The 19,385-nt window shown below is 33.9% G+C and overlaps 3 protein-coding genes across 5 annotated transcripts; all 3 read right to left on the bottom strand.

Moving 5' to 3' along the window:
- Nucleotides 1-34: 34 nt before the first annotated feature.
- Nucleotides 35-10,046, bottom strand: LOC145735941 (uncharacterized). 2 transcript variants are annotated; one of them, XM_081990094.1, is made up of 17 exons: nucleotides 9,747-10,046; nucleotides 8,472-8,572; nucleotides 7,630-8,311; nucleotides 6,825-7,016; nucleotides 6,449-6,611; nucleotides 6,110-6,288; nucleotides 5,719-5,839; nucleotides 5,509-5,662; nucleotides 3,750-3,887; nucleotides 3,360-3,523; nucleotides 3,077-3,177; nucleotides 2,688-2,873; nucleotides 2,386-2,544; nucleotides 1,102-1,298; nucleotides 930-1,019; nucleotides 762-874; nucleotides 35-344 (listed from the first exon to the last, which is right to left on the bottom strand). In XM_081990094.1, exons 2-17 carry the CDS (start codon nucleotides 8,568-8,570, stop codon nucleotides 179-181), a joined length of 2,904 nt encoding a protein of 967 aa, XP_081846220.1. In that variant the 5' UTR covers nucleotides 8,571-8,572; nucleotides 9,747-10,046; the 3' UTR covers nucleotides 35-178. The 2 variants fall into 2 exon arrangements, with proteins under 2 accessions (XP_081846220.1, XP_081846228.1); XM_081990102.1 differs by having other exon boundaries at nucleotides 5,719-5,833.
- Nucleotides 10,047-10,389: 343 nt separating this feature from the next.
- Nucleotides 10,390-19,272, bottom strand: LOC145735963 (actin-5C). Its single transcript, XM_081990134.1, has 2 exons — nucleotides 19,132-19,272; nucleotides 10,390-11,864 (listed from the first exon to the last, which is right to left on the bottom strand). Exon 2 carries the CDS (start codon nucleotides 11,848-11,850, stop codon nucleotides 10,720-10,722), a length of 1,131 nt encoding a protein of 376 aa, XP_081846260.1. The 5' UTR covers nucleotides 11,851-11,864; nucleotides 19,132-19,272; the 3' UTR covers nucleotides 10,390-10,719.
- Nucleotides 13,964-19,273, bottom strand: LOC145735955 (actin-5C-like). Of its 2 annotated transcripts, none has more exons than XM_081990121.1 (2): nucleotides 19,132-19,273; nucleotides 13,964-15,426 (listed from the first exon to the last, which is right to left on the bottom strand). In XM_081990121.1, exon 2 carries the CDS (start codon nucleotides 15,404-15,406, stop codon nucleotides 14,276-14,278), a length of 1,131 nt encoding a protein of 376 aa, XP_081846247.1. In that variant the 5' UTR covers nucleotides 15,407-15,426; nucleotides 19,132-19,273; the 3' UTR covers nucleotides 13,964-14,275. The 2 variants fall into 2 exon arrangements, with proteins under 2 accessions (XP_081846247.1, XP_081846239.1); XM_081990113.1 differs by lacking the exon at nucleotides 19,132-19,273 and adding an exon at nucleotides 16,811-16,971.
- Nucleotides 19,274-19,385: the final 112 nt, after the last annotated feature.

Here is a 19,385-nt window from a genome sequence, read left to right as displayed (position 1 = left end):
CCTCCCTTCCACATAATAATAATATTTTTCCAAATACTCAAAATATAACATTTATATTCATTTTAAAAAGTTTCAAAGACAATCACATTTAATTAAAATATTATCACCACTTTTCACAATGCTTTAAAATATTATGATTAAAAAGTCAAATTAAGTAATAAACTCTATAATACTCTTATTATTCTAAGGCAGTGGTTAAACCATTTTTCAATCTTTTATTCTCAGTTTCGGTCAGATGGCAATCGAAACGTCGTGGTTCTGCTAAACCGTGCTTTATTAATGTAGGCCCTATATCGCCGTTAATGAGGGTAGTTAGCTGTACACGGTATGGCGGATCGTCTGATCTGTGAATGAAAATAATTTTATAATACCCGATAACACTACACATCAACAAGCATAGAAGAAAGAAAAGGCCTATATTCAAAGATGGATGTTTGGAGCTGATTAAATAGAGATAGAACACTATACATATAAATCATCAATTATAACAATCATACATTATAATTGACAAGGTTTGTATGTTTAGATTTTGATATTCTGGGCGATATATTAGATGCAGCTAACACAACAGAACGTGTGACCAAGAAAGTTTCATTTGCACGCAAAATGCAACACAAAGTGTTTGAATTGAAATTAACACATTTGATCGATCGTACTAGGAAAGCTAATTGTAGAAAAATCAAATTTCAAGCAAGTGGTTTTCGAGATATCGCAAGCGTTCCATGTATTTGTTACTTTACGGTACCTATTTAAATACTCACTCGAATTTGGCTAAGAACGTTTTAAAACTTATGTACGTTTCAAAAAACTTCTTTGCTTTGTTTTTGTCACATTCCTTTTTGTGTTGGTAGTTACCCAAATACACTTTGACTACCTGGAAAAAAAAGAGTATAATACCAATGAAATTCTCAACTAGAATTTAAGGCTACCTGGAAAGGAACGTGCATAAACTCCTCTTTCATGACACGGATATTTTTCAAGGGAACGATAAACTGATCCCCAAAGTCTACAGCGTAAACCTAAAAGTAACAAATTACCCATATAAAATGCATTTTAAAATTTTTAGAAATATATTACTACATTTATTTATATTCAGTTTACCTCGTAAGTATCTTCAATGCCATTCGGATTGATTTGTCTGACGACAACTCGTATCCACTGTCTGGCTAGCGGATGTAATGCAATAATAGTTTCTCCAAGAGCTGGTCCAACTTTGAAAGATTCAAATTTATTGACGATTTTGGTATTGTTCATTGCATCCATAAGATCGGAAATCTCCCTATCCATTTCTACATTTACTACAAAAATTAAGATAATAGAGTAAACATATACAGGTGTGGTAAATCCAAAACCGACCATAGGAAAACCGTGTAACTGACAGAGAAACGTAGATAATTGCATGCGCGGGACAAAGACAGAAAACGAAAAAAATATCAAGTAGGCCATATTTTCAGCGCGCTGTTGCCAAAATCCAGCACCGTCGACAAAATTAATTTTGTTCTTGGATTATTATTTTGGATATTTGAAATAGCTTTTAATCAAATGTCAAATTTCGTGTCTTCATGGCCTCCTATTTAAGATGGAGATCTAGATTTATAATGTTTTCCATGGAATAATCCAAGAACAAAATTAATTTTGTCGACGGTGCTGGATTTTGGCAACAGCGCGCTGAAAATATGGCCTACTTGATATTTTTTTCGTTTTCTGTCTTTGTCCCGCGCATGCAATTATCTACGTTTCTCTGTCAGTTACACGGTTTTCCTATGGTCGGTTTTGGATTTACCACACCTTTATAATACCAAAAAAAAAACAAATAAGAACTATAATAAAGTCTATTAAAATACAATAGTATATTAAGTATCAAGAACGGTGATTGATGACAAAAAGTTTGAAGGCTGTGCGAAACAAAGCCTTAATTTGTCTGAGATCAGTAAAGCTGTTACTGTTCGTGATGCTTACACTATATTTTGTACGACTTCATCAAAATCATGCTAATTATTAAATAAAATGAGAATATTCTAACAAATATTCTTTAATTCTGTATGTTACTTTCCGTTCAGCTGAAAGGTAAGTACAGCAGGTATTTACTTCCCGCATCAGAAATTAGACAAGTCATACAAGAATGATATTCACAGACAAAAATATGATAAAACATAGTTACTTAATTATCATGCATTATCCAGGAACTGAAAGTTTTCAAGTAAGAAACTTCGATAAATCAGACAAGGCGCTTCCAAAATCACAAAAAAATGGGATTGTATAATAACACAGTAAAATTGTGATTTCTAGAACCATTAAATATTAATTCATATACTCTTTATTAATTCTATTGAGAAACCAACCACAATTGAAGAATGACTTGTTGATACAAAGCAAGCAACTTACAGTTTTCTTTAAACACCGGATCCCGAACTAACTGCACTAAATATGTGCATGAATCCAAGTAGCTAGTGATTAGCACCTTGAGTTTTTCACCCTTGCAAGGCCATACCAAATCGTTTATAGCCAAACTAAAAACGGGTATTTTGTCCGTTGTGTATCCGTCTGAAACAATATAAAATGTAAATTTTTGTATATGTGTGTGCAGGAATGAACGGGCGCTGTTATGACAAAGTTTTCATTTGAGAATTGATAATAAAAATAGTTTGTTGTTCACTTGCTGACACCAAAAACTCGCTTTTACATACCTTTAAGTGGAATATGTTCCAGTTTACAGTTTTTTCCTTTAAAACATGATCCGTCTGGTCTGGTAAATCGACAAATCCGTAATTCGTCACGGGCGTCATAGCCCAAAACAAACTCATTCAAGTTTTCCGGCCTTTCTAGCTCGTCTATATCAGTTAGAAATCCGCCCAATTCGGGATGCTGTTCATCTAAAATATAAAACAATACCTAAATAGGTATAATGCATTGTTTAAGAAGCACACAGTAGCACTTTTTGAATCTACCCGATCCATAGTATTTTCTGTGTATAATAAAATAACAAGAAATCGTGTTCTGATAATTTTATTATCCAGAGTAGGTTAACAACAAAGTAATTAATTATAGCCAGAATAGAAGTGTAGTATGTACTTACATTCGTCAATAATTTCAACCGCCAACTGCATATCGATGAGCATCTCTCCAAGAGTGGTGTTCCTCGCTGTATAGTTCATTAAATCCACTGCAATCGAATCTCTAAACGGACAAGGAAACAACTAAACATACTTAATTATATTAAACGCCTATTAGACATTATTTTGCAACAGCACTTTATTTTTGTCAATTGTTTAAATTGTTATTATTGTATGTCTGAAAATAATACACTTTTTTCCAGTTTGTTACGACAATAATCTACTGACAAATAAACCAAGAATTACCTCTCTGGTTGAGCAAAAACCACCTCAAAAAAGTCAATGTTGTTAGGAATTTCAGTGCAATCCATTAGATTTCTACTTAAGTTGGTTATATCGTATAGAAAATCAGTAACGCTGGACGGCCAGTCCGTAAGCCTGTTGAGATACGTGGAACCGGGTGGGTACAGCTAAAAGTAAATATGGCTGAAACAGTGCTTACAACATAGTAACAATGGTTAACGTATAATAGAAAACGTCACATACTAACTAACTAAAACACAAATGCGGCCGAATGCATTGATCTCAAAAATACTTCCTGTTAGTTAAAAATAATCTACTTTCATTACCTACCTGTTATTTTCATTATTTAAAAGTTTTGAATAATACGTACATAAAAGTTATAAGAAAACTTACCCCCATCAAATGACATTTAATCGCAAGCTTTGGAATGTGAATAAAGTCCTCTGTCAAAGGTCTAAGATGCACAAAGCTGGTGGTGCATTTCAATCCATAATCGACCAACTGAACGTCAACTTCATCGTCAGAGGACACCTAGTACAGAAGCTTTTCAAGTTATCAGAGCCACACATTAGAATAAAATTATCAATACAACAAGATATTAATACCAAGAAAAAAAACTTCTACCTCGAGTTTTACTGTTCTCGCGGAGTGAAGCTACGTCATTTATAATCATATGAATCAAATCAAATTTTCGTCAACAAACCTGTTGTGTTCATATTATAGAAAAGGGCGTGTCTAAAGCTTCGTCACGTTTAAAATTTTGCGTGTATTGTCAGTCAGAAAGTAGAGATCTTTGGCTGCAAATTTGCACTAAAACAACCTTATACCAAAGCAAATCAAAAATATCTTGACCGAAATAACATTTTTTATTTATGAGAAGTCTCCGTTTGGATCATAGAATTCCGTCTAAATTTGAAACCTAATTTATTTACCAAAATTCGCAAAGATGTATCACCAAAATGTAGTATTTCTTTAACTTTAAGCTCTTGATTTAGGTTCTGGATGGTTACATGTTTCTCTAAAATAAATACAACAAATTAAAAATTAAATAAGACGTTCTGAGTGATGCTGTAGTATCTCATATCTCATTTTCAGGTTGCAATCCACTTATTTTATTTTAAACCCGCTGGAAAACATTTTAGACGCTTATTTTATTTTTTCTATGAGTTTATTATTAATAGGTTTTGATGAAATTTTTATGAAAAATCTATAATGCAACCCAAAAATCTCAGTTTCTGGAAACAATGAAATGTTAATAGATGTTTCTTACAAAAGTAGATATATTTTACTATTATTAACATACTATCGTTGTACATATATCCATTTTAATGATTTCAGATAAATCAGTGGTCTTGGCTCGTCGATAACATCTCGATTTACGTTTTCTAGGTGAAGAAATCATAAGATTACTTGCTTTTTCCGAATCGAATAAACAGTTTTGCGGGAAATTTTCAAAGCAGCTGCAACCTTCTAGTATCAAAAAAAAAATACATCAGTAAGAATAAGTAAGGTCTTAAAATTTCTTATTTTCTTCCTGAACAGATGATAAAGCTTCTAAAGGTCCTCTATTGGTTTTTTCCAATTCAAAATATTCAGAAAGGTTAAGAATTAACTGCCTGGGAGAATTTTTCCAGGCATTTTCTAAAAAACTACTGTAATAGTAAGTAATTCCGAATTTACGAAAAACCAAATGGCTAAATAAAAACCATAATAGACACTCCCACTTTTTTTTCAAAACAGGTTAGTAATTGTGCCAATTTTGGTTAGATCGTGACAGCCGACATGAAAAAAATAAAAATATTAATAATAATATTATGAAAGTACTTACAGAATGTTAAAAGCGTAGAAACAATAGCTCTTAAAAGAACTGTGGTGGTGTGGTAAATAGAAAACTTTATAAATGATTAACAACACAAAGAAACGGAAAAGAATTAATAGTAAACAAATAAAATAAATTTCGATGGTTTTCAAACTGACAATGACTGAAATAGAAGCGCTAATTAGTAAATGTTTTTTTGGAAGACATTCACTTAGATATTTACCCTTTCTGAAAGTGAACAATAGACAAGGATGAAGACAATAATGCATGTCTACTTCCAAATCACAGGGGGATGACGCACGGGTAAACTCAGTCCGCGAGAACAGTACTTACCAATTTCCAGTCCAAAATTTCCATTCTAAACCAAGAATCGTTGATTTTCCAGATGCAACCATAGCAAAAGCGCCCGATCCGTTCAAAGGCCTCTGTTTTCGATTCGAAAGGTGATGAAGTGTTATTAAATTTTCGTTTTAAAGTTGTCGAAATTCTAAAACAAACCATCACAGTTCAACGTGATCAGAGTTGAGACGACGCAAAACTTACAAATCCAAATAACCAGTTTCCGGCACAAGAATTTGAAGGTAAAACTCGGCAGGAGACTCGATGTGGGAGAACACACAAATTGAATTAAGGTCTATAACGTCCACGCTTTTGATTTCTGAAACTTAATACGATTAAACGAAGATCACAAGTATGAAGTAAGCAGCTAGTAAATGTTAATTTTTAAGTAACAAATACATTTCTGTACAAATACCAAGTAAGTATCCCTGGTATAATTTTGAATAATTTATCTATTGAAATAGTAAAACATATACAAACAACACACAGTTTGATGTAGATTTGTTTCATCTTTGTTGAGAGCAAATGGTTTACAACAATACCCTTGCAATATTTATAATACATATCATCAAATTAAGTAAAAAGAATCACTCACCTGAAGATACCAAATGATTAGAGTGTTTACTCAATTTTTTTTCTGTTTCCTTTTCCTTGTTGGACCGTTTTGAAGATAAATCGTTTACAATAACTTTCGAACTATTGGGAACAGACACCAATTTCAAGTCAGGCATTTCGGCCAGTGCCCTTTCTTTCACTAACTCGTTTCTGTCTATCCTGAAATTAAAATAACTGTATAAATTTATCAAAACTATTTCGAAGTAGTATTTCACGTATTACCGAACCAAGAATCAATCGGTTGTTATTACAAATTATTTGATACAAGTACAGGGTGTCCCATGACGAAAAACATCGATCGATATAAGATCATACATACCTTGGACATTCATTTAACGCCTGGATCAAACTAACAGGTTTAGGAATACTAGAGATTGAACGATCAGAATCTGTCGAAGATAACATTAGCTTTTTATCAGGCGATTCATGATTCAGCCAAGCTGTGACTTTGTCACAACTACGTACACTAGACGATGTGGATTCTGTAAAATAAAACACACTAAATGTTATAATTTTTTAATAAATCAACATTCTAAACAACGTTCTTAAATAAAGTTTTAGAGTTGAACGCAATTTCAGCGGATATGAGAATCCCCTTTAATGTTTATTAAAAATAGCACCATCATCCTATGTATTATATACTTCTTTTTATTGAAACAATTACAAGAATATATTGATCGAAAACACGTACTTACCTAATAACTTTGGCTCTGTGTAGGTCTGTTTAGGAATTGCTCCAGTACAAAGTGATAAATGACTTTTGAAGGTCTCTAACGTGCAATTCCCTGTTTCTTTAACAAAAGAGTCGTTGTTAAGTTTTTGGGGATCGGCATCAAGTCTCATGTCAGACATGGGAACTTTACTAGAGTCACAAAGATTGTCAGTAGCTAAAAATTAGAGAAAATCGTTAGCTAGTTCATATTACTACTTTATTAGACAATACGTTTGTTTAAGTTTTAAAAAAGACCACAAATATTTACTGTTTTGGTTGACGTGGCTATAAGTTTACAGTTTTACCAATGTAAACCCGCCTTGCTACTCACTCAATCTATTTAGCATAGAAACTAGGTCTTTTCCCTTGTCGGGCTGTACATTATTGTTTTCAGTCTTAACACTGTCAAATTTATGAAAATATAACTCGTTGTAAAGCTTTGGCGGATTGCTATTAAACCTTAAGTCAGACATTTGAACTTTGCTTGCTAAAAGATGAGAAACTTATACTTAATTTAATCAAAAAAATTTATGTAAAAAAAATATATAATTTAGACAGACAGACCCTATAAAGTTGTCTAGTTGTAATCTCTTTGTCCTGGAACTTTTTAAAAGATGGTCTATTTCACCTCAAGAGTCGGTAAATATCAAATGAGTCAAAGAGATGAGAGGATTATATGTTTTATTTGTGGTTGTGCTTATTCCAGTTCTATTTGATCATATAAAATTGGGCTGAGTGTAAAGGGGTCATCACACTATAGCTATTATAGGGCTAGTGATAATACTTACAAAGTTGGGCTTGTTTTTCCTCCTTTCCTGTAGATTTGTCAAACTCCTTTGTAGATTCGGCAATACGTTCCGTGTCGAATCCCATTTTTCTACTGATATACAACAGATTTTCTTTGACTGCGTCTAAATCGCTAGTATTATACTGTTGCGGAATGGTTGTTGGAATTTCTAATTTAGCTAACGGATGTACAAATGTATGTGAGCTAACAGTGGAAAAAACATCAGACTCCTCTACAGAAACGACAGACGAACAAGGTGACTTTTTGACTATTGCATTTTCAGGAGTTTCAGGCTGGGTATTAGCGGTTTGACTATTTATGAGTGTGGTACAAATTGCTTTCAAAGTTACATTGTCCAGAGGCTTCCGTACATAGGACTCATTCAGCACTTCCTTATTAGGTATTTTCGGACCTTCAGTAGATGAAACGCTACTGCTATAATTCTCCAAAGGAGGACTGCCTTTCATATAGTCACAAAGTTCACGACTTGGGCTGTCTCTTACTTGAATGACGTTCCCTTCTTGGCTTTCATTTAATCCCAGTTCAGTCACCCCTTCTATGCACTTTAAAGCAGTTTGATTTAACTCCGAAAATGCAAGCGAGATTTTTCGAATAAAAGTTAGGACTGCTTCTTTTTCAGACGGCGGAGCTTTGGTTGAAAGTCTTTTAGACCAGTTAGTTGCCTATAAAGAAATGTAGTACTTATTCTTTCAGTGGAGTTGTATGAGTAGGAAAGGAAGGGAATGATCAAGTATTGTAGAGACAACTGTCTGTCATTCCCTTCCTTTCGTAAATGTAAAGACATTATGATCAAATCTGGTTTCATGGTCAGAATTCACTCACTAAATTAATTAGTATATCTACATGTTTCAACAAATCATCGCGTTCTTCCTGTATATCCTCCAAACACTGTTGAACTTTCTTGGTATGCTTATCAGTCATTGCTGCAAAAAGGAATAGATTTAAGATTAGCAGTTAACAGATTTTCCACATTTTCTGAAAATTCCATTTCCCGGTTTCAAGAATTAGGGCCCAGGATAGGATATATGACAATAATTACTTATAATCACTAGAAGTATTCAAAAATGTAATGGTATACAAAAGTCTAATTAAAAATCCAAAGTTACTTTTTGTCTAATCTGTCTACATCACAAAACCAATTAGAGGCTTGAGTTGATACCACATTGTATTGGGAATTTAACACCCTGTATAAGAAAGAGTTACAGTAATACCACATACAAAGTATGTATGGTAATATGTATGTATACAAATCAATTGAAGTACCTACTTAATAATGCCAAAAACTGGCTTATCTTGCTTTTTCTTAACTTGTCATTATACATGGCGGACCATAAGTAATGAGACATAGAACTACAGCATATTCCTGATATCAAAATAATTTTTTGTTCTTGATTTTTTATCATATCATCAAGGTCTTTTCATATAAATAATGGAAAATTTGTATAAGGGGTTTTTGACAGCTGGTAAATAGAATGCTTTTATTTTTGCAGTAGCTGATAAGGGGCGCTTCCTGCAACCATTTCAGCTGCTTAAAAAGACTTAAACTTTTTGTTAGGCAACTGAAATGAACATACTTCAAAATATGATTCTAATATGTTTTCTATGTAAAAAAGATACCTAGATGGGTGGACTGTTCTAAGTCTTAAAAGTTTACCGTTTTCGAGATATTTCATGTTTTATATTATTTATCGTATTTACCGTAAAACCTCCTTATACACATTTTCAGTAGTTTATATCAAAAGACTTAGATGATATGATAAAAAAATCAAGAACGAAATTTTTAACTTTCACTCCCTGTATCTTTCTTAATATTAACATTCAGTATAGGACAATTTAGCTAAATCGTATTATTTTGATGTCAGGAATATGCTGTAGCTCTATGTCATGTCCTATTACTTATGGTCCACCCTGTATATGCTTAAACTATAAAACCACTCTCTTGTAAGTTCTTTGGGGTAATAAAATAATACTGACCGCAATTCAATGCCATAAGAATATGAATACATTTGCAGTTTATAAAAATAGATATAATATTTAAATCTTATTATGGGATTTACTAGGAGTTAACATAGAAAAATTGCATGGTTTATTACTTACCAAAATTGAGTTCAAAATTAAACTGAACAAAACTAATGACTCCAATGAGATCTCCAAAAAATTAGAGAATATCCAGACACTGCTGCAAATAATGCAAACACAAGCAGAAACAAACAACAAACTACTTAATAAGTACTCAGCAAAAAATAAGCAAATTTACAACTACACCTAAGGGACAAAATAATACAAAACTATACTCAAAACAATTAAAAATATGAACTCTCAATAAAGCTAAAATATGATATTACAAATCATAATTTTACTGGAACATGTTAAAGTTAAAATAAGGAATGTTTACAAATTTAAACAAAATTTAGGTTATAGTTTTCTGTTGTTGTTTAATGTCAGATGTCAAAAGTTCCAAGCCGTAAGCCAGCGCCCCCCATTATCGAATGTTGAATACACCGTAACCTCTCCATAAGACGTTACTGTTCTCATATTATTTTTTGGACAACTAAAAAAGGGTGTTAAAAGTTTCTGTCACACTTTTTCGAAAACTACAGTAAGGAAGCCTTTAATTTGTCTGAGATCAGGATAGCTGCTGGTGATGCTTAGGTACACTATTTAATATTTTTTTTTGTAATTCGTAATAATTTTAACTGTCCGAAATATAAGTACAGCAGCAAATAAAAAAGTATAATCATTTTTGTTTAATATTTTATTAATACGGCCTACGTTTCCTCTAGTAATATTAACTTACAAAACATTATTATTAATAATACACTAGGCGGGCCTGCTGTCCTCTAAATACAGTCGATTCCTTATCATATTAAAGTTGCATCCCTGATGCTATTACTATTTAGATAAGTTAATGTTCTAAATACGCGAGATTTTTCTCCTCCCAAACAGAATAGGACCATTTTATCATAAGTAGTAGAAAAACTCGCAAACTGCCTGTGACAAAAAATTAAGCAAATACTACGCACTGGAATGCAGACTTATAAAAAAAAACACAAATGTAATAGTGGCGAACTTAGAAACATTTTCTGTGAACGATGGAAGGTCCGGATTCATCGTATTCCTGTTTAGATATCCACATTTGCTGGAAGGTGGACAACGAAGCTAAAATGGAACCACCGATCCAAACTGAATACTTCCTTTCTGGAGGAGCAATAATTTTGATCTTCATTGTAGAAGGAGCCAATGCGGTGATTTCCTTCTGCATACGGTCAGCAATACCAGGGTACATGGTGGTACCTCCAGAGAGGACAGTGTTGGCGTACAAGTCCTTCCTGATGTCTACATCGCATTTCATAATGGAATTGTAGGTGGTTTCATGAATACCACAAGCTTCCATGCCCAAGAAAGAAGGCTGGAATAGTGCTTCGGGGCAACGGAATCTTTCATTGCCGATGGTTATCACTTGTCCGTCAGGCAATTCGTAGCTCTTCTCTAGGGAACTAGAGCTTGCAGCAGTAGCCATTTCTTGCTCGAAGTCCAGAGCAACGTAGCATAACTTTTCCTTAATGTCACGTACAATTTCTCTTTCGGCAGTGGTGGTGAATGAATATCCTCGCTCAGTAAGAATTTTCATCAGGTAGTCTGTCAAATCACGACCTGCTAAATCCAGCCGAAGAATAGCGTGAGGAAGAGCATAACCTTCGTAAATTGGAACAGTGTGCGATACTCCGTCTCCCGAATCAAGCACAATACCAGTTGTACGACCAGAAGCGTATAATGAGAGTACGGCTTGGATGGCCACATACATGGCCGGTGTGTTGAAGGTCTCGAACATAATTTGAGTCATTTTTTCCCTGTTAGCTTTAGGATTCAAGGGTGCTTCAGTAAGAAGAACAGGGTGTTCCTCAGGAGCAACTCGAAGTTCATTGTAGAAAGTGTGATGCCAAATCTTCTCCATATCATCCCAGTTTGTCACGATTCCATGTTCAATTGGGTATTTTAGTGTGAGAATACCTCTCTTACTCTGGGCCTCATCACCAACATAGGAATCCTTCTGTCCCATGCCAACCATGACACCTTGATGTCTTGGTCGACCAACGATTGATGGAAAGACAGCACGGGGAGCATCATCCCCGGCAAAACCGGCCTTGCACATACCAGATCCATTGTCGACGACTAATGCGGCTACCTCTTCGTCACACATATTGGCTGTTTATTCTGAAACAAATAAAAAAATAAAATTAGTCACATATTTCAATCAAGAAAAATATATTACTTAATGTTAATCAGAAAAAAGGGATTCATCTGCAGATGAACTTACAGTTTTAAGTTGAAATATTATGTGATTTTAGTACTTTTGACAACAACTTTTTTTGAACGGTTGTGGTAAAATAGTAATTTTTTTTAAAAGCGCCTTCTGTGTAAGGGAATAAATTACTTTAGGAATAGGCTCTCTTGCAGACTGTTCACAAAACTAAAAATATTTACTAATGATTTTTTTTGAAAAGAAAAGCTGAGTGACACTGTTATTTAAATACCCAGTATCCTCTGTTTTCTATTGCAGCTGATGAAGATTCAATTTAGTATCAAAAATGAGCAAATTAACCTAAAACAGACAACACTAAATTGCCTGGTTTATACAGTAAATAAAATAAAATAAGCAACAACCTTTATTTTGCTGCTAGTAGTAGTTATCAACTACTTGTGATCTTTCTTTCTCCATTGAACGGTTAAATTGAGAATGTTTGTGAACTTTGGCTGCATAAACTTTCCACAAATTTCTTATTTTATTTTAGTTTGCTGTCTAAACCAAGCGAAACAGTTTCCATCCATGTGGGCGCATTTTTTTACCTAAAATATACGTTTTTACGTGGCGCGCCCTGTACATCTTTAGATGGAAACGTTCATAACGCTGACATTGAACTAATATTGACATCTATTTAAACGCTGGCGATTGTGACATTGCAATTATCTCCACTCCATAAAAAGAACCACGTTGACCACGTATATGAGAAGAAGGTCGGTTAAAGGCGGCCATCAAATTTTTAATGGTAACCATAAAACGTATAGGAACATAACCTTGACAAAGTTCTAGTTTTGGCAAAGATTTGCACGGAGGTTGTTTAGTAAATTGCTGACAAGGAATCAAGACAAAATTACACAATTTTATACAACTAAAAAGTATACAAAATGACTTGTTGATTGAGACCTATTTTGGATTGATTCTAGATTTGTATTCACTTGTAAATTATGTAAAAGACAAACTTCAAAATCAAAATTAGTAAACCGATTAAATTGCATAAAGTTTTTAAAGCGTTTGATGCGAAACATTTATATGCATACAATTCTGTAGTTTTCAAATTAAACCAAGCGTACAGACCAAAGAATACAAACACAAAATCCATTATTCTTAATCTCCCATCTGTTTAAATACTAAATAGATTTAAGATTTTCCCACAGTATTGTAATCAAATTGTTTAATGAATGAAAACGTACTTTTTAGTTAACTGATAATGACCTTAATTTTCAATCCAATCAAAATCTTAATTGTTCAGTATTATTTATGATGGACCACTTATCAGTATTTGAGGTATAAAAATTACCAATGAATAATTTTTAGTTTGCAGAATAATCCCTGTAGCTAAATAAAAAAAAAAAACATTAGAAATAATATCTTTGACACTTTACTCTTACTCTTTTTGGTTTGGCACAAAAATGCCGCAACTGGAGTACTGATTAAAGTATAGTTTTAAGAGGATAAGCATTTATTTTACTATTATTCATTAAGTTGGCAGCATTATTTACAAAACCTACTATTTGATAATTAATGTCACTGGCATAACATCATCCACTGAAATCTCATTCTGTGATGTTTGTACATATTAATTTTGAGTATATTTTGTATAAATTATGATATGGTTAACAGAGATAGTCCTTACATAATTATTAAACCAAACCATTTTGCAAGTTTAATACTAACTTTATGGGTGCTAAAGTGGTCGTTATAGAACTAAATCGAATTATTTTACCTTAAAGGATAAATTAGGCTCAAAACTAATTACAGTATCAGATTTGTGTTATGTTATTATATGAGTGAAATTAATTGACAAATGCTGCCAACTTAATAACAGAAAACACTTGTTTTATTTCGTATACGACCCCCGAATACTTACCTCTTTTACAATGAATGTAAACAGAAATTTAAGTAACTTTTCCTACGAAAAAAAGCAGTTTCGCTTAAAACTTTGAAGAAAAATATTTAAAAAAAAAACTAACCCTGATAAGGTAAATTAGATGGTGGAACAAAAACCCTTAAGTAAATCAAATTTTACAATTTTTTTATTAATTATTTTTCATTTTTCTTGTTGGCTTACAAATATTTATACGTAAAATAAAGAGTCTTATTCTGCACAACATGTAATTACAATTACATACAAAAAATATAATGACAGTATAATACTTTGGCCTAGTGCATACGAAATTAAGGGTCTTAAATGTTGTTTTCCATATTAAAATGGCAGTTCAGTCGCACGACGACCTCTCGCATAGCGAAATATAATACAAAATGCGTGTAATATGGAATGCGGGCGATACATCCGAAAAAATAAATAAATAAACAACTAATGAACTTAGAAGCATTTCCTGTGGACGATGGAAGGACCAGACTCGTCGTATTCTTGTTTGGAAATCCACATTTGCTGGAATGTAGACAAGGAAGCCAAGATGGAACCTCCGATCCAGACGGAGTATTTCCTTTCTGGGGGAGCAATGATTTTGATTTTCATTGTGGAAGGAGCCAACGCGGTGATTTCCTTCTGCATACGGTCAGCAATACCAGGGTACATGGTGGTACCTCCAGAGAGGACAGTGTTGGCGTACAGGTCCTTCCTGATGTCGACATCGCACTTCATGATGGAGTTGTAGGTGGTTTCATGGATTCCAGCGGCTTCCATACCCAAGAATGAGGGTTGGAACAAAGCTTCAGGACAACGGAACCTTTCATTTCCAATAGTGATGACTTGTCCGTCGGGCAATTCGTAGCTCTTTTCAAGGGAGCTAGAGCTGGCGGCGGTAGCCATTTCTTGTTCAAAGTCCAAAGCAACATAACACAATTTTTCTTTGATATCACGTACAATTTCCCGCTCAGCGGTGGTAGTGAATGAGTATCCTCTTTCGGTTAAGATCTTCATCAAGTAGTCGGTCAAGTCACGACCGGCCAAGTCCAAACGCAAAATGGCGTGGGGAAGGGCATAACCTTCATAGATGGGTACAGTGTGAGAGACACCATCTCCGGAGTCAAGTACGATACCGGTGGTACGTCCAGAAGCGTACAAAGACAGTACAGCTTGGATAGCCACGTACATGGCGGGAGTGTTGAAGGTTTCAAACATGATTTGGGTCATCTTTTCCCTGTTGGCTTTAGGGTTCAATGGAGCTTCAGTCAGAAGGACTGGGTGTTCTTCAGGGGCCACTCGAAGTTCATTGTAGAAAGTGTGATGCCAGATTTTCTCCATATCGTCCCAGTTGGTGACGATACCGTGTTCAATGGGATATTTTAGAGTGAGGATTCCTCTTTTGCTCTGGGCTTCATCACCCACGTATGAATCCTTTTGACCCATACCGACCATGACGCCTTGATGTCTGGGGCGACCAACGATGGAAGGAAAGACGGCGCGAGGAGCGTCATCTCCGGCAAAACCGGCCTTGCACATACCGGATCCATTGTCTACGACTAATGCGGCTACTTCTTCGTCACACATGTTGAAATGTTGTTAGTATTCTGAAAGAAAAAAAGTTTTATAAATAAAACGTCACAAGTACTATCAACTAATAAATGGGAACGTTCACCTACTCATTAATGAAAAATATGATAACTCAAAGTTTTGGCACATCTACAAGTTTTACTTACCTGAATGAGAAAAAATAAATATTGTAGAAATATACTTGTAAGTTTCCATAAAAATTGTAATAAGTACAAATCAAAATGTTCCAAAAATGCAATAATTTTAAACTACTTCAATCAATAACGTATTTGCTATTTTTGTTTGTGTATGTTGTGCCATTTCTTTTACTTTGTGACAAGTCTGAAGCTGACAGGCAAAAAGTGTAAGCAATCAAGCTATTAATTTTCAAATGACGTTAATGAAATGCACTCTATTCGTTAACATAATAATTATGTCAATCATTGCTTGTACTAGCAAAAAAAAGATTACTCGGTTTTTTAAAAAGTATATAAGAAAGGTGAACAACCCAAATAAGATTATAGAAATAATGAACAAAAAAAAACTGTTTAATTAAGTGTCTTTTATAGCATTTTGCACACAAAAAACTGAGTTAAAATATAAATTAACTGACATAAAAACGTATTTGTTGTGGTTCTGTAAAAGCCTAATTTTTCAAAATAGAAAGTGTTGGTTACTTGTGAATCTATTTTCGCGTATAACTAACCTTATACAATACAAGAAAATTAGAGCACTGATAACGTTTGGACTGTGATAAATTCTATACAAACATTCACAGTATAAGCTTCTGACTTATATCAAAAGGACTTTCGGTGCATAGGACTGGACTATAATATGGCTGCCTACATTTCACTTTGCCTTACGTCACTATTTTGTTGTTTAAGTCACAAAAGTAAAAAAAAATAATCTAAAATTAGTAGTGACGTTACTAAAATAGCTTGTTTCATTGAAGAAGAAAACCAGGGTCATGGACTTCGAGTGACGTCATGCAAGAGTTAGCGTGACTAGTCTGCGGCGTTGCCAAGTTAGGCTATTGAAAATCAGAGACACGCCCTACTTTAACTTCAGTCTAGACTTTTAAAAAAATGTCGTTACTTCTTTACTACTAATTCGATACTGCTGTAAAAAATAAGGTACACCATCTTGGAAGTTACACTCTGGAAAACTTGTAGCAGATTTTAGAAAAACCGTTTTTTAACGGAATAAATGAAAAAAAAACTGCGATTTCAAAATGACCGTTAGAACTACAGACCGAAATTTCCAGAATATATCTCCCACCTTGTTTCAGATGATCCTATCAAACAGGTTTTTTTAAAGGCAAAATGATGATATGTATCCAGGGGAGAAAAACTAAAACACAAATCACAACTAAAAGGCGCACCCAAAACTTAAAAAGGCACTAATAATTGACCGCACACTTACTTTTTCTGTAAAAGCTGAAGGGTTGAATCAAATCAAGTTAACTCGTGCAAGCACAGCCGTACTCACTCTAAAATATCACAAGACAGAAATGTGTAAAATCGAAAAGCCGCATTCGTTTTATAAATCCGCGCCCCACCGAAACTACCGCGCAAGATAGCCGGCACAGCGAACCAATCCCGAACAAGATTTCCATATATGGTCTTGCATTGCATCGATTCTCTTTCCCCCCCACCACTCGGTTTGAAGCCTTTCAGAAAATCATCAGACTGAAGATTCATACTGTTTATTAAAGAATTTTTGGAAATATTTAAAGGTTTGATGTCATATAATTAGTGTGATTGGTTAAAACCCAGTTTATCAAGTCCGCGAACTAGGTATAACGGTCATTTAGATGCTGGAATTTAAATTTTTTAATGCAACTTAGTCTAGTGTATTACAGTACTATTTTAATGGCATTTCTTAGAACAGGTCACTAGTTACTAGTTTAGCAGTAAACTTAGCTTTTTTTAAGTCTTAGTTTAAGACCTATCTTCTTTTCTTTCAATTTTATAATTTTGAGTAATAGTTCAACATAAAGTTACTTCCAGCACATCTAACGGTCATTTGCACCGTCGACTTTAAGCTGAGTTTAAATCAAGTTCAAGTGAGGTTAAGTGACATTTCTATTGAGTATTGTGACAGCCTGAGCCACCTTTAACTTAAACTTGGATCCCCTAAATAAATTCAAAACGAGCTTTAACAAACTTTATGGTTTCATTAATATAAATGAGCATGTATGTGCTGTTTAAACTTATTTTTTCACCCATCCTACTGGGTTTATTCTACAGGGTGAGTCAGGGTTAAACGACCAAACCTATACCATGCCTAGAAAATTGGATTTTAAGCAGAAAGTTGTGTCCGAAAATGAATTGTTACCGAGATACAGGGTGATAATGTTTATATTACGTAACTTCATTCATTTTTGAAATATCAAGTTCAATTTGTCTACCTACATACTTTCTAGGATCTCCACAATGAAAATGTACAGGGTGTTACTTTTTCAGGGGTAAACCCCCATTGTCACGACTGAATGAAGTTATGTAATAAAACCTTTAAAAAAACCTAAAATTTTATCGGACACAATTTTCTGCTTTTAAAATCCAATTCTCTAGGCATGGTATAGGTTTGGCCGTTTAACCCTCACCCCCTAATTTCCTGGATAATTTCCAGATTGATTAAATTTATTTTAACCACGGTTAGTTGTTGGTGTACCTACTTAGATGGGTTCTATGGTTGACATATTTAAATAGCATGTCAAAGTTGACAAAATGATACAGAAACTTTCTTGTAATATGGTGGTAAACATACTTAGTTTTTCGAGCAAAAAATAAAATTGTGATTCTAATCATAAACTTATACTAGAAAACCCCAAACCCAACCCATTTTTAATCAGAAGTGGTGAATTTACATTCATATTTTTCAGAAAGGTTTATTACATATTAATTGACATAAAATACACTGTAAAACATTGTCTTGGCAAATTTGTGACATTTGTCTAATGTATGGCGTGTTGCATACATGCTCAAAGCACACTTGATGACTTCTTTTGACAACTTGTCGCGTGACCTTTTCATATGCGAATTGCAATATATCTCACGTGACCCGCTTTTATTTAAACTCCTAAGCCCTAACCAACATAAAATCAGAAGAATATCGGTTTCTATTGGTTGATTATGACACTTCCTGACACCCACAATTTGTTTCTTTTTCATAAACCAAATGGGAGTCAGGACACTGGCAGAGTATACTACTAAATACTGAATAATACCGATTGTACTAATTTAGCTCATAATAACATAAAACAATAGACCAAAGGAAACTATGAATGAATGAAATTGAACTTGATATTTCTAGGTAGGTGATTTATAATAATTTTCTCCTGCTGGTAAAAGTGATTTTTATTGGATTTAATCAACACATAATGAGTAATTTAATAGCAACAATGAACTGTTACTATGATTAAAAACCAACAATGACCCTACCTAATAAATCATCGTTTATAATCAATCAACGACAGGATTAAACTTGGCGTCTTTCCAAGCAATTCTCTATCAAAATATAAATAAACAGTTTCTTATAATTAGACAGTCAACCACTTGTTCCTGTTTTTTTTAAAAATAGCAGACGGGAACTCCCAAATAAAACAGGTGGGACCCGGCAAATATTTATAGCGCGATTGGGATTTGACGGTGGGATTTTCGCGCAGATTAAGTACTTCGAATAGACTTTAGGAATGTAATGAGGGTACAATAAACTACAAAACCAGAATATCAGCTACTTACCGATTAAAACAGACACGTCACAAGATAACGAAGAATCAAACGAAACGAACAACTAACGAAAGGGATAATGACATGCGGCGGTTGGATTGCCGGTCGGACCGTATCGACTTTTAAGATTGAGGTGCGGACGGTGACAATATTCAAATTTTTTCTTTTCAAAAACCTTTTTTTAAGTTCGAAGCCACGTCAATTCAGTACTAGTTTGACGTTAAAATGTCATTTTTTTTAATTTTTGCCAGGTAAAAAGTCATAAA

The sequence above is a fragment of the Ips typographus genome, linkage group LG1 (assembly GCF_016097725.1).
Source record: "Ips typographus isolate SLU linkage group LG1, UJ_Ityp_2.0, whole genome shotgun sequence".
NCBI lineage: Eukaryota > Metazoa > Arthropoda > Insecta > Coleoptera > Curculionidae > Ips > Ips typographus.
The sequence above is the reverse complement of the archived record's forward strand: the minus strand, read 5'-3'. Positions and strand labels throughout refer to the sequence as shown.

Coding starts and splice junctions, on each gene's coding strand:
- LOC145735941 (XM_081990094.1), bottom strand. CDS start 8,570: ATGACTGATAAGCATACCAAGAAAGTTCAACAGTGTTTGGAGGATATA. Junction 7,017..7,629: donor GGAAAAACAAGCCCAACTTT/GTAAGTATTATC, acceptor TCTAATTTTTAG/CTACTGACAATCTTTGTGAC. Junction 875..929: donor TTATGCACGTTCCTTTCCAG/GTAGCCTTAAAT, acceptor TTTTTTTTCCAG/GTAGTCAAAGTGTATTTGGG.
- LOC145735963 (XM_081990134.1), bottom strand. CDS start 11,850: ATGTGTGACGAAGAGGTAGCCGCATTAGTCGTCGACAATGGATCTGGT.
- LOC145735955 (XM_081990121.1), bottom strand. CDS start 15,406: ATGTGTGACGAAGAAGTAGCCGCATTAGTCGTAGACAATGGATCCGGT.